Source organism: Ochotona curzoniae, unplaced genomic scaffold (assembly GCF_017591425.1).
Source record: "Ochotona curzoniae isolate NIBS_2020 unplaced genomic scaffold, NIBS_Ocur_1.0 contig_4516, whole genome shotgun sequence".
NCBI classification, from domain to species: domain Eukaryota; kingdom Metazoa; phylum Chordata; class Mammalia; order Lagomorpha; family Ochotonidae; genus Ochotona; species Ochotona curzoniae.
Genome location: NW_024466313.1, coordinates 2,848,019 through 2,861,214, shown reverse-complemented (window position 1 = coordinate 2,861,214; position 13,196 = coordinate 2,848,019). Strand labels below are relative to the sequence as shown.

Here is a 13,196-nt window from a genome sequence, read left to right as displayed (position 1 = left end):
TCTCTATCAGACTTGTCACCCAGCCACAGTGACTTGTCACCTAGCTGTGCCTCCCCGCACAATCAGGGCAGGGCTGGGTCTCCCTTAGGCAAATGTTATCTCACACCTTCAGCAAACAGTGGGTGCCGCATAAAAGCATAAAACCCAAGTCTGGGTCGGGCCCCCATCCCTGGCTGGAGAGCAAGCAGAAGCACGCCATGCACCCCAAGGCGGCCTGCGTCTTGCTCGTGGCCCTCATGCTGGCCCTCGGCTGCCTGGCCCAGGAGCAGCAAGGTAAGGCTGCCGCTCTGGCTTCCCCCAGGCCATGGCCCGCCACAGGGGCCTTGGCTTCCAGCCGCCTTCCCTGCCCTTGGCCTGTACGAGATGAGCCAGGCAGCTGCAGCAGAGCGAGCTGCAGGGCCCATGGAGACCTCAAGCAGCTCCCCGGGCTGGTCCTGGCTTCCCACCACCTTTAGCATACCGTAGTTTGAACGGTTCTTTCAGAAGTGAAGATAAGTTCACCCCAGGGTGGCCAGAGCCACACAGCGAGCCTCCATGTGCCACTGGTGGGAGCCAGGACCACCTCTGCTTCCTGTGTCCGCCAATCTCTGTCGCGGGTGGCCTCAGCTTTCCTGTGACCTTGACCTAGTCTTGCTGCTGCAGACTGGAGCAGCTCCCCAGGGTGTCGAGAGAGTGCAGCTGGCTGCCACGTGCTGAGCTGTTTGCTGGTGGGATCACAAGGGGGTGGGGGCCGGAAGGAAGTCCTGGTTGACATCCCCCCTTGGAGGGTTGCTGCAGAGGTGTGGGGGAACAGAGTGAGGCGGTGGCTTCCAGTCGGTGACCGCTCAGGATGGTCATGGCTGGGGCAGCTGCGCAGCAAGGGGGCAGGAGGGCACCAGGATGGTGTGGGAGCCCCCAGAGCCCACAGCAGGAACCCAGGCCCAAGGGGGATGGGCTTAGTGGAGGTGGAGTGGGTCATCTTCTTCTTCCCTCTCTCTGCTTCTGAGACACAGAGCCACGAAGGAAAGTGTTCTAGATCCTTCTATTACCTGGCATTGCCAGCCAGCCTCTGGATTCCCAAGGGGTCTGCTTCCTCCACCTGCACACCCCAAGTTCAGACCCTGATGGATGACCTGGGGTGCACGAGCTTGCCTTGGGGCTGGGGATGCCCTGGCGTCGTCTGGCCGTCAGCCCCGCACCCCGGGCCTTTGTTTCTGGCTGCAGAGACGTGCACCATGACCCCTCAGGAACGGGTCAACTGTGGCTTCCCCGGCGTCACGGAGTCTGAGTGCAAGAGCAAGGGCTGCTGTTTTAACAGCGACATCACTGGCTTCCCCTGGTGCTTCTACCCCGTGGCTGTCGACAATCCCGTTGAAGGTAGGGACGTGTGGCCCTGCGTGGGGACAGGGTGGCTGCCCGTGGGCCAGCTGTGTGGCTTCCAGGCTGAGCTTGGCTTCGGGGAACCTCTGGGACAGCGCTGGGTGGCCTGTTTCCTGGGTCCCTCTTGCCTGTGAGCTAGTGCATCCCAGCTCGCTCAAGGCACAGGGCGGTGGGGCTAGCGGGGTGAGAATTCACAAGAGAAAGAAAACCTGGACTCTCACTGCCCCGGTCTCCTCTCCCACTGCAGAGGAGTGCCCCTTCTAGCGGCCCACCTGCTCGGACGCCCCCGCTGGGACCTGCCTGTATATCTCACCCACCCCACCGACTGACGGTGCCGGTCCTCCTCTGCCTGACACCGGTGCTGAGCCCTGCACGGACAGACCCCAAGACCCCTCACAGTCTGCCCCTCCGGCTTCTAGTCCCTCCATTGGTCTCGAAGATTAAAAGAAGATGAATGTGGCTCCACGGCCCTTGTCTTTTTTTAAAAGCAGGGATGAGTTGGGGTTTTGATTTCAGAACCCAGAAGGAGAGCTGTGTTGGGGCTGGGAAAGGCGCGGGCTGATCTGTGCTGGAAGGGCAGGGCAGAGAGTCTGGGAGTTTGGGACCTGCTGTTCTGAGCCGGCTGGGTGGTGACAGGGACCCTGGACAGCAACACCTCAAGGTGCGCCCACACACACCTGGGGGAAGCAGTCACCTGCCACCACCATGGGTGAGGCGGGAGGATGAGGCTCGCATCAAAGCTGCCCACTCCGTCCTGGGCCAGAGGCGCCTCCAGCATGCGCAGTCCTGCTGGACGTGAGGAGTTCAGGTGCACCTGTGAGGACCAGGAAAGGGTGCCCCGTCTGGCACTTGGCCAGACCCCGAGGGGAAGGCAGGTGCCTGTTGCCCAGACTCTTGGGCCCCAAGATAAGGAGTGGCCGACAGTCTCCCCAGACACAAGGAGACGCTGGGAGTTGTGAGGTCCCAGCTATGACAGTGCAGGCCTGCTGCAGGCAGGTGGTCTTCAGCAAGCGGCGCAGGCACGTGCCATGCGAAAATGCCCTGCAGAGGGCTTTGCTGACTCCCACCCCCAAAGCCCAGGGGGAGCTTCCCTTCACTCCCCTCTCCTCGTGGCATCTGCTGGAGGAGCCCCCCCGCTCCAGGAGGCCTGGTCATGAAGCTGTGATCTGGGATTAGGGACCTCTGGACCTTGCAGCCTAGTGGGTGTGAGTGGTGATGGGGTGTTGGGTGGGGGTGAGGTGGGGTTAGGGTAGGGGTGACTGGGTTAGGAGTGGGGGAGGTCAGTGTCCTGGGGTTGGTGGGGTCCAGTGAGGCGACTGGCACACTTGCCTGAGAGCCTCAGCGCCCTTCAGCACCCCTCCATCCAATCCGGGTGCTGGTGCTGCTTGGGGGAGGAGGCTGTGGTCTACGCCAGAGGACCGGCTGGCTGCTGGTGCTGTGTGGGAAGCGAGGGCCACGCTGCCACCTGTGTGGTTGTCTTGCTCTGTTGTTTATCTGTCCTTCCTCTTGCGGACACCTTGGTGGAGTGCTGACCAGTACACTCTCAGTGTGACCAAGATGCCCGGCTGCTCAGCCACAGACTGCCCTTAACCACCGCCCGAGGAGCATTCTAGAACCTCCGTGTCCTTGAACTGCCCTCCAGCGCTCGCCCTCTGCAGACAGGAGCTCAGGCAATCTCTCAGGCGAGGGTTTCACTTGGGGTGAAGTGGGCAGGTTGGGGTTGGGAAAGCTTGCTGTGGTGGAGTTCCAGGACAGCCTGGGTTCAGAGGTCATCTCCTCCCATCTTTGTGGTCACTGATCATTCAGGTTTCTCTCCCGGCACTGGGCTGGAGCCCCAGGGCAAGGAGGGGGCAGGGCAGACCTCTGCTGGGCACTGGGTACCCCTGCCCTCGGCCAGCAGATGTGCACCGTCTGTAATCCTCTTCTGTGGATGCCAGCCACACTGGACCCACAGCCCAGGGATCTCAGCAGAGACTCTCTCCTAACACGGGCTCATCCCGAGGGCTCGTGCTGGGCCCCTGACATCGACCCAAGCTGCTGGCACAGCTCAGCTGCAGACGGCAGGTGCCCAGGACCTGTAGCCCACGAGCCTGCACCGTCAAGGTGGCTGTTTTCAGGGACCAGCTTGCTTTGCTGGATGTGCATCTCCTGAAAGTAACAAGTGTCAGGTACAGAAGGGGACAGGCAGCGGGCTGGTGAGGGGCAGGAATGCTCCCTGCGAACCACCGCGGGTGGGCAGCCTGCAGACACGTGCTAAGTGGAGGACCGTGCACCTGTGGGCTGACAGCTCTCTCACCCCTACATGGCCCGATGGTGGCCCAGCTGGGGTCTCACAGACTTAACTCTGGGGATACACAGTGAAGAGTTGGAGGCCCTCAACCCCAGCCCTGACAACCCTGGGGGCAGCAGCCCCAGTTCCCCAGTGCCCAGAAGGAGCAACAGAGCAAGCAGTCCTGAGGTCTGGCCTCCCTGGGTCCTCAGCGCACACCTCCACCAGGGCCAGCAGCTGGAAAGAGTTCTGTGTGAGGTCCCTGTGCCCAGCAAGGAGCTGCCCAGTGCAGTTGCCCCTCACTGTCCACTGTGTGCCAGAGTGGACCGAGCACCGTCTGGCCGAGATCTCATGACCCTTCTGCACTGCAGCTGGGTGTGCCCGAGGGGTCACGAGCGCCTCCACAAAACAACAGGGTTCTGTTCAGAGAATGTCATAGCAGGAACTGAGCGGGGACGCCAAGCTGATCTAATCTATCAAGGTCAAGAACTAGACATTTTACCGCTCGTGCAAGCCCACCCAGCACAGAGTCATGGAAGCTGTCAGAAGGGAGGGGGTCCCTGGGCCAGAGGCTAAGGACTGTGTTACTTACGGTCTGGCCAGCAGTTGGGACAGCAGGGCGCCATAGCTCCCCTCCAGGGCGACAAGGCTGTGTCCAGCTGGGTGCCCAAACACGTGTGCGTGCACACGGAGACTGCTATTGAGATGCACCTGACCTTACAAAGGAAAGGCATCCTCTTCGCTCCGGAGGGAAGCGCCTGGCCTGTTTTCCAGGGCGTCTGCTGTACAAACATCCTCCAGAAGAGGGTGGAAGAAAGGGCTGTTGTGGCTGCCTCCCACACATCCCACGGGTGAGGAAGCACGCCCGCACCAACCCCCAACCTGGCAGTGGCCGGAGGAGCAGAACAATGGCCGCGTGTGTGAGCCGTGTTTACTCTGAGCTCGGGATAGGAGGACGTGGGGACCCACGTCAAGGCTGTGGGGGAGCAGGCGGGTGTGGGGGTCACGGTTCCTGCAAGGAGGAAGCGACCCACTGGGTAAACAAGGCTGTGGGCTGGCAGAGAGCACTTGCAGGTGAACAGGCAAGCACTCTGCCTGCTGCCTGGTGGGGGAACCTGGCCCCCTGGAGGGGCGCAGGTGAGGGGAGCCGGTGGTCAGGCCGTGCTGGGCCTGCTGTTTGTCCACCTACCATGGCAGTGCCCCCTGTTGCACCCTAACTTCACATGCTGGGCTCGGGGCAAGTCTGATGTGGGCTTCTTCATTCACGGGTATGCAGGTGGAGGGGCATTCATGGGAAGCTGCCAGTGCTGGAATCCCATATGGGCACTGTTTCACATCCCAGGTACTCCACTTCCCATCCAGCTCCCTGCCTGTGGCCCGGGAAAGCAGTCAAGGACGGCCCAAAGCCTTGGGACCCTGCACCCATGTGGGAGACCTGGAAGGAGCTCCTGGCTCCTGGCTTCTGACTGGCTCAGCTGTGGCCATGTGGCCATTTGGGGAGTGAACCAGTGGATGGAAGATCTGTCTTTTCTTTTCCCTGTAAATCTGCCTTTGAAATAATAAAAGTAAAAAAATAAAATCTAAAAAATAAAAAAAAAAACCTTCTTTATATGACATTTCATTCATCCATAGACACATACATTCTCCTCTCCAGCTTTACTTTGTCAGCAGTTCATTTTTAGCCAGGCCAAAAACTTCCAAGACTTGGCAAGTTTTGTGGAGGGGTAGACAAGCACCCATTCTAGATTTTGCGGGCTGGAGGCTCTGCCGTGACAGACAGGGTGCCAGTGGACGGATGCTGCTGCATCTCATAAAGCTTCGTTCCAAAGCAGGCACTTGCCAACTGTCTCACCTGTGCTGTGACTTGTGCTGTCCTCCGCGTTGTTTTAAGCTCTGCGAGTTGGCTGGCCCAGCCTGGACTCTGTAGAGCATCCGATAAGCAAACAACGAGAGACAACTTCCATCTCGTCCGAGTCTGTCCGGGAGACACAGAGGAGAATGATGGGTGCTATGTATCTCCTGGCAGGGCACCCAAATGCTGCCTGCCTCCAAGGATGACCCATGAAGTCAGCTCACACTTCATCCCCCTGAATTCCCACAGCTCTGGTCAAGTTCTTTGCTATGCAGTAAGTTTATCCCTAAGCCTTCAAGATTTCTCTTATTCACTCCTATGTTGATCATAAGGCTCTCATGGCTTCAGGGTGGTGCCTGGGGCAGGACAGGAGACACTGCTCCAGCTCCTGGCTTGGAACGTTCATGGTGTGTGTCTGGGAGGCCCTGCTGGCTGGGCCAGTGATGAGGCAGAAGGAGGAGGCTGCAAGGTGAGTGAGAAGCAGGCAGAGTGGCTGGGCTGACTTCCATCACTTTCCCACGTCTTTAGTTTGGAGCTTGGTCCCATTGGAGTTTTTGGTTTTTTTAAAATGTGATTGGTAAAGGGAACCTCCCCCCCCCCCAATTCACTATAGCTTTGCTGTGGTAGCAGTTCAGGTGGGCTATGAGTGCCTGGGAGGGAGGGAATGCCAGTCTGAGGGAAGCAGAGGATGCCTTCCCGGGAGGATGAACTCCGGAGTCAGACGCTGCAGGCAGGGGGTGGGGCAAGGGTTCATCAGCAGGTGCACAAAAAAGGCTTGGCCCTGGACAGTGAAAAAAGTGCAAGATGCTGACATTCCACAGCAGGAGGTGGGGGGCACACGGAGTCCAGATCCCAACGGATCCTGCTGGGTCTACTCACGAGTTTGGTCTTCCTCCTGCGAGCGCTGGTGAGCTGGGGAATGGCATGGATTTTCCTTTCATAGATACTTAGGGTTTTGCCTGGCTGGAGCCAAAACCATTCACATTTGAGAGATCAGGTGTGGCAACCAAGTGGGAGACCTTGCTGGGTCATTGGTGTGATTGTCGACACAGGCCAAGCAGGTGCTGTGGCTGAGCCAATTCAGCCAGGGACCCGGGGGCTGGGAGGCCTTGGAGCATTCACACCAAGGGTTAAGAGGGCGTTGGTGTCTGTGCCCAACACATTGGCTCAGTAGCTAAATTCTTGCCTTGCACACTCTGGGGTCCCATATGAGTGCCGGTTCCAGTCCTGGCTGCTCCACTTTCCATCCAGCTCCCTGCTTGTGGCCTGGGAAAGCAGTGGAGGATGGCCCAAAGCCTTGGGACCCTGCACCCACGTGAAACCCAGAAGAAGCTCCTGGCTCCTGGCTTTGGATTGATTTGGCTCCGTCTATTGTGGTCACTTACAGAGTGAACCAGCAGATAGAAGATCTTCCTCTCTGTCCCTCCTCCTATGTGTATATCTGACTTTCCAATAAAAACAAATAAATTGTTTTAAAAGTGAATAAATCTTTAGAAAAAACAGAAGACTGGAACTCAAGCCTGGAGAAAGTCCTTCCAGCTGCTTGGAGAGCCTGTCGGGATGCGTCCTCGCTGAGTTCTGTCCCCCTGGAGTCCTTTGGCTCGATCACGAAGGACGCTTTCCCTGAGTGCCCGATTCTGACTGCACGCTCCGGCCCGCGTCGTCTCCCTGTTTCTCTGGCTGCTTGAAGATCCGTTTTCCCGAGTTCTGTTTTTCAACCATCTGATCATACTGTGCCTCGGTGCATTTTCCCTGGCATTCGTCTTCCTTCATGTTCTTGGAGCTTCCAGGCTTTGTGGGTTTAAATTTTTCATCAAGTCCATCCCACAAATCTAATTGTTTCTTCAACCAGTGTTGCCCAAGTGTTTCTTCAAATGCCTTTCCCACTAATGCAGAGTGTGTGTGTACTGGGCTGCTGCCTCCTCACAATCCTGTTATAAATTTATTTAATTATTTGACAGAGTTACTGACAGAGGAGAAAAAAGGGGATCTTCCACCTGCTGATTCACCCCCCAAGACGGCCACAGTGGCCAGGGCTGGGCCAGGCTGACCCCAGGAGCCTGGAGCTTTTGGCAGCTCTCCCATGTGGGTGACAGGCCCGAGTGCTTGGGGTGTCTGCTGCTGCTTTTCCCAGGCATGTCTGCAGCAGGAAATGAGATTGGAAATGAAGCAGCTGGTACTTGAAGCAGTGCCCATACAGAATGCCAATACTCTAAGTGGCAGCTTTATCCACTATACCAGCCCATTGATTTGTCTTCAGTTTTTTCAACTTTTTATTTATCCAAAAGACAGGGTTACAGAGAAAGAATAACTACACAGAGAGACACATTTCAGCCACTGATTCTCTCCCGAAGTGGCTACAATGGCTGAGACTAAAGCCAGGCTGGAGCCAGAATGTTAGAACCCCACCTGGCTCCTAATTGTATTGGTTTAGTTCAGTACTGTGTCTCTCATTTCCAGGCCTTTCGCTTGATTCGCTTTCAGATCCCATTTATCTGTTGTGATTTCTTGTAGCTCCTTTACGACGTCTTTGTTGTTGTTAAGCCTTTGTGAACGTTTTTGTTCTGCTAGCCGATTCCTTTCTCTGATGCTGCCAGGGGTTCCCGGACATGCCTGCCTGCCTTAGACGACGGAAGCCTGTGAGTTTACCTTGGGGTGACACATGCTGTGCTGTGCTCCTTGTCTTCCTCAGCAAATGTCTGAGCTTTGTTCTGTCCATGGCATTGCTGGTTAAGCCCCAACCCTCCAAATTCTTATGTTGAAATCCTGACCTCTGGCCCTCAGTGTGGGCCTGTGTCTGGAGGAGACAGGATCTCCAAATGGGTCTGTGAGGGTGGGCTGTAAGCCAAGCTGCCCTAGGGCCTCCAAAGAAGAGACACATAGGGACGATCCTGGAAGGACACAAGCTGAGGAGGAGCCCCGGAGGACTCTTGCATCCTTGGACTCCAGCCCACTGTGCAAGTCTCGGTCGGCGTGTAGGGCCCCCTTGGCAGGTGCGCAGAGGCCATGAGGGCACTCACAGGCTCACCTGGAGACTCCTTGCAGACCTGCTTGGAAGTGCTGGCGCAGGGGTCCTGGCAGGGCTCTCTCCCATGCCAAGGTGACCAGCAAATCCCCTCTTATTCCGATTCTCAGGGCTCAGACGGCTCCATGCCTGGTTTTCTGTCTGATGCAGGCGGCTGTTCCTTCCCCAGGGCTGGTTGGCCTGGCCTGGAATGGGAGAGGGGAAGGTGGGAAACCTTGCGTTTGAACACTTAAGGGACTCCCATCCCCATCACTTTTCCTCCCCTGGCTTGGCTGCTTCCAGTCCCCCTCTCTGTGTCCCGAAGTGGAAAACCATGGCAGGCGTGGGCCCTTCTTAGCGACCGCCATCTACCCTGCCAGCCATGCCACATCTGTACGCTGTCCTTCCACGGGGTGCTTATCTCTCATGACACTCGCGGGCTAGGTTGGGCTTCTTCCAGCCTTTTCCCTCCCGCTGCCAAGGCCCTTGTGAGCTTGGAAAGGGGAGTGGTTATGGGCTACTCATCCCAGGTCCCAGATGCGGGGCAGTACTTCCTGGGGAAAGGGTCCTCGCATTGACAGGTGGGCAGATAGGATTATACAGACTCGGGTTGTATGGCTCCCACCTACCTAACCCATATCAATGCAGTGACTCCACAATCAGAGGCAGAAGGTGTGCAGGTGCCAGCGGAGGGAGCTGTCAGCAAGAAGGCAGACAAGGATGGGGAAGGAGGGTCGCACCTTCATGGAGGGCGTGGTGGGTCTCTGCCCTCGCTACAGCAGAATGGGTGGCCAGCATCAGCCACGCCGGGCACAGGGAGGAAGGAGGTGATGGACGGAAATAAGTGGCCATGAGGGTGGTGGGTGGAGCAGACACTGTGAAATCAGGCTGGACAAAGGGACAGGAGAAGAAGGGAGGAAGAAGGGGCAGGCCTGCTCACAGGGGAGCAGAGAAGTCCAGCCTCAGGTGGGAGCCGAGGGAGTGGCCGGACACTCAGGCCCTGAGGAAAGGGAATCCATGTCTCAGAGAGACAGAGACAGAGCTCCAGTTCCAAGCATGGCCATGGGGCCGGGGTGGGAGCAGGCGTCCCAGGCGCCGAGGCAGCCTAGAGGACAGAGCAAGGGGGTGCTGGCTGAGAACACCGAGGGCGCCCTGCTGCTTTGGGTCACCAGCTGCTTGACTGCTCAGTGACACCAGGAGGCTGCAGGCCCTCTGTGGTGGTACCCCTCGAGTCCTCAGCCTCTCTGTTTTCCTCTGGGGCATCTGCCCTCCCTGCCCAGGCCCCAGGTCCCTTCTCCATGGGCACTTCACCCTGGGCACATGACAGGAACAACAATAACAACAACAAAAAAAGGAGCCAACTCTAGCCTTCGCCAAGATCAAACACCCCAGGCTGCTCACACACCTCGTCGGCCTGGCCTGCTCCCGGGCCTGTCCCTGTACGGGCGGTGAGGGGAGCCCAGGGTGGTGGGAGGCCTGGATGGGGCACCTGCACTGCAGCATGGAGGTGCTGCGTGAGCCCCTGGAGCAGCTCTCCCGCCCAGCCATGAGACCTGCGACTCCTGGCCAGGCATCTTCTCTATGTTGCCCCCTACCCCTCTCCAGCTGACCCTGGTCCCCCACCCCTCACCAATGCCTGAGAGCTAACATCTAGAAACAGAATTCCTGTGGCCGACAGGTAAAGCATCGGGATAAACACACAGCTAATCCCTTCCTGGTTGGGAACCCGTGTATGCCCAGCGCCAGACACACACGTAGCCGCCGTCCACGTCAGCAGCCTGGCATGGCCCGGCCCCCTGCTGGCGACTGGGGGAGGTGGCAGCCACGCTGCGCAGTGCCCACTCCCCTGGCCTGAGAGCCCCACCGGCCCCTCTTCTCCATGTGGGGCCCCCAAGCGGTGTCCCCTGACAAAACGTCGTGGGTGGCAGTGAGGGCAGGGATGGGCGGAGGGCACCTGTGCCCGCTGGGTAAACATAGGAGCTTATAAAAGTTCCCCTGGCAGAGGGAGCCGCACATTCTACAGGTGTCTGCCGTGCGGCTGAGCAGGGCCATGGCGACTCGGGGCACCTGGCTCCTTGTGATGCTGCTCATGGCAGGGTTCTGCGCCCTGGCACTGACCGAGAAACCTTGTGAGTGACTGGTCATGAGTGGCCAAGGGTGGGGGTGCCTGGAGCCTGTGTGTCCCCCCAAGGATGATGGGGGAGTGAGGTCCTGAGCCCTGGGCCAGCTTTCTTTTACCTGAAAGAAAAAGGCAGTCACAGGGGGATCTGGGGGCAGCGAGAGTCACGGGTGTCCTGGGAGTGTCACAGGTGTCCTGGGGAGGTCACAGGTGTCCTGGGGGGTCACAGGTGTCCTGGGAGTGTCACAGGTGTCCTGGGGGGTCACAGGTGTCCTGGGAGTGTCACAGGTGTCCTGGGGGGTCACAGGTGTCCTGGGGAGGTCACAGGTGTCCTGCGAGGGTAGTGGGGGGTCACAGGTGTCCTGGGGAGGTCACAGGTGTCCTGCGAGGGTAGTGGGGGGTCACAGGTGTCCTGGGGGAATGGAGCATCACACTTAGGGAGATGTCATCATAGGTGAGTCTTGCTTTGTGCGTGGGGGGTAATTGTCACGCAGGTGAGTGGTTGCGGGGCAGGTAGCTACAAAGGCCTCCTGAGGCTAGGGCTGCAGGTGGGTGTTGTGGCATCTCCTTTCCCAGCTGCTGGAATCAGGTGGAGGAGAGGGGCCAAGGCCATGAGCGGGAAGGCCACACAGCCCCACCACTGCCCTGGCCTCCACCAGCACCCTCCTCTTTACATCCGTCAGATACTTTTACCTGCTGCCAGGCAGTTCCTTAGAGGAAGCTGGCCGGATAAGCCTTGGTGTGTCCCGTGTGGCAACACAAGCTATGGGGGATCCGTGGAATCCTGCTCCCCCAGTGGGGCTGACTGCCGTCCTCCTGCAGCCGCCTGCCGGTGCTCCCGGCTGGACCCCGAGAACAGGAAGAACTGCGGCTTCCCTGGCATCACCAGTGACCAGTGCTTCGAAAACGGCTGCTGCTTCGACTCCAGCGTGAAGAACGTGCCCTGGTGTTACGAGCCGCTCCCCAAGCAAGGTATGGGGACAGGAAGGACAAGAGCAGGCGGCTGACCCCTGAGCTAGAGCTGGCCCAGGGCTGTTGGCGTGCACCTGGCCCAGCCAGAAGAGGGGGCACATAGCCCCTGTGCCCCCACCCATTTCCCTTCTGCAGAAAGGCATGAATCTGCCTCTGTGAAAACGAAAGCCCAGGTTTAGCTCTCACTGTGTGGCCGTGGGAGGGTTGTGGGGGCACAGCTGCTCGTTTTTCCTGGACGTCAAGAATGTCCATGAGGGTTAGCTCCTGGCCAAACACATCACAGCCTTAGAATGTTCCTGAACCTTATCCCGTGAATGCAGTGCGTCTGCATGATCCTCCCAGGGTCCACATGGTACAGCTCACTGATGAAGCGCGCCCTCCCATGCTGGTTGCTCCCTTTGAGGGGACAGGCCCATGCCGGCCCTGCGCTGCCTTGATCCCAAGCCATGGTACCCCTCTGGGCAGCTCCCCAGGCTAGGACTCCGGCATGTTCCCAGTGCGAGGCTGGAAGCAGAGGCATTCCAGACCCTGCTGGTGCGACCACGGGGTCCCTTTCTTGTCCCTTTCCCATGGCCAGAATCGGATCAGTGCGTCATGGAGGTCTCGGCACGCAAGGACTGTGGCTACCCGGGCATCAGCTCCGAGGAGTGTGCTGCTCGCAGCTGCTGCTTCTCCAACACCATTCCACAAGTGCCCTGGTGCTTCTTCCCCAAGTCTGTACAAGGTGAGGCCCCTGTGGGTTCCAGGACACGTGCCTGGGGGAGGGAGCCAGGGCCCCTCAGGGCCATGTAGGAGTGTGCTGCCGCGGGGCCTGCCACCACACGGCTTGGATCTGATGTGGTGCAGACAGCATCTCTTTCCTGGCCCCGCCGCACACATGCACACGCCGGACATTGCCCATTTTGTTGCCATGGCATCCTCTTTTTGGATACTGCCAACTGCTCTGAGCATGGGGCCAGTGGAGAGCAGGCCTGACCCCTCTCCCAGCACACCTGGTCACCTGGCCACCTGCCCATCCCTTGATAACCGTGAATATCTGATCCAACATACCAACTTCCTCCAGGAAGCGTGTCCATCCTGGGTGTGACTCGCCCACTCTGCAGGGGCCCAAGTGCCCACTCCCCACCACATGCACACTAGGCACAGCCTGAATTGTCTGAGACACTTTTCCTGGGCCCTCCAAAGACCCACCTAGGAAACATCCCCCTTGCTGGGGGAGCTTGTCCCTGCACCTGTTCACAGCCCCAGTAGGGCCAACCTGCTACTCGTCCCAGCTCAGCCCCCTGCCCTGTGAGGGGTGCCAACCGACCCTCTTGCATATCTGCCTTAGACTGCCACTACTGATGCCCTGCGCCAAGGACCTCGCCTGGCTCACACAGCCTCGAGACACAAGAAGAGTCGCCCCTTTAGCGGCTTCGTGTTTCCTGAGCTCCTGTCTGTCTTCTGCTTGACATTGCACCAAGTAAAGAGAAGTCTTCAAAGCTGCCACGCTCCACTCTGCTTTCCTTGGCACAGAGATGGTGACAGTGGAGGGGGTGTCCATCTGTGTGAGTGTGTGCACACGTGTCCATCTGTGTGTATGCAGGTCTGTGTGCATGTGGGTATAGTATGTAACCACGTG

General features: G+C 58.6%; 2 protein-coding genes across 4 annotated transcripts; both read left to right on the top strand.

Annotated features, from left to right (window-relative positions):
- The first annotated feature begins 136 nt into the window (after nucleotides 1–136).
- Nucleotides 137–1,818, top strand: TFF1 (trefoil factor 1). Of its 3 annotated transcripts, none has more exons than XM_040986586.1 (3): nucleotides 137–273; nucleotides 1,204–1,356; nucleotides 1,607–1,818. In XM_040986586.1, the coding sequence occupies exons 1-3, from the start codon at nucleotides 198–200 to the stop codon at nucleotides 1,621–1,623; spliced, it is 246 nt and encodes an 81-aa protein (XP_040842520.1). In that variant the 5' UTR covers nucleotides 137–197; the 3' UTR covers nucleotides 1,624–1,818. The 3 variants fall into 3 exon arrangements, with proteins under 3 accessions (XP_040842520.1, XP_040842521.1, XP_040842517.1); XM_040986587.1 differs by lacking the exon at nucleotides 137–273 and adding an exon at nucleotides 823–944; XM_040986583.1 differs by lacking the exon at nucleotides 137–273 and having other exon boundaries at nucleotides 823–1,356.
- Nucleotides 1,819–10,534: 8,716 nt separating this feature from the next.
- TFF2 (trefoil factor 2) lies at nucleotides 10,535–12,919 on the top strand. The gene is made up of 4 exons (XM_040986605.1): nucleotides 10,535–10,613; nucleotides 11,426–11,575; nucleotides 12,153–12,299; nucleotides 12,906–12,919. The coding sequence occupies exons 1-4, from the start codon at nucleotides 10,535–10,537 to the stop codon at nucleotides 12,917–12,919; spliced, it is 390 nt and encodes a 129-aa protein (XP_040842539.1).
- The last annotated feature ends 277 nt before the right edge of the window (nucleotides 12,920–13,196 follow it).

Excerpts from the sequence above, each read along its gene's own strand:
- TFF2 (XM_040986605.1), top strand. The coding sequence starts at position 10,535 with ATGGCGACTCGGGGCACCTGGCTCCTTGTGATGCTGCTCATGGCAGGG. Across the intron at positions 10,614-11,425 it reads GGCACTGACCGAGAAACCTT|CCGCCTGCCGGTGCTCCCGG; the intron begins GTGAGTGACTGG and ends GTCCTCCTGCAG. Across the intron at positions 11,576-12,152 it reads CGAGCCGCTCCCCAAGCAAG|AATCGGATCAGTGCGTCATG; the intron begins GTATGGGGACAG and ends TCCCATGGCCAG.
- TFF1 (XM_040986583.1), top strand. The coding sequence starts at position 930 with ATGGGCTTAGTGGAGGTGGAGTGGGTCATCTTCTTCTTCCCTCTCTCT.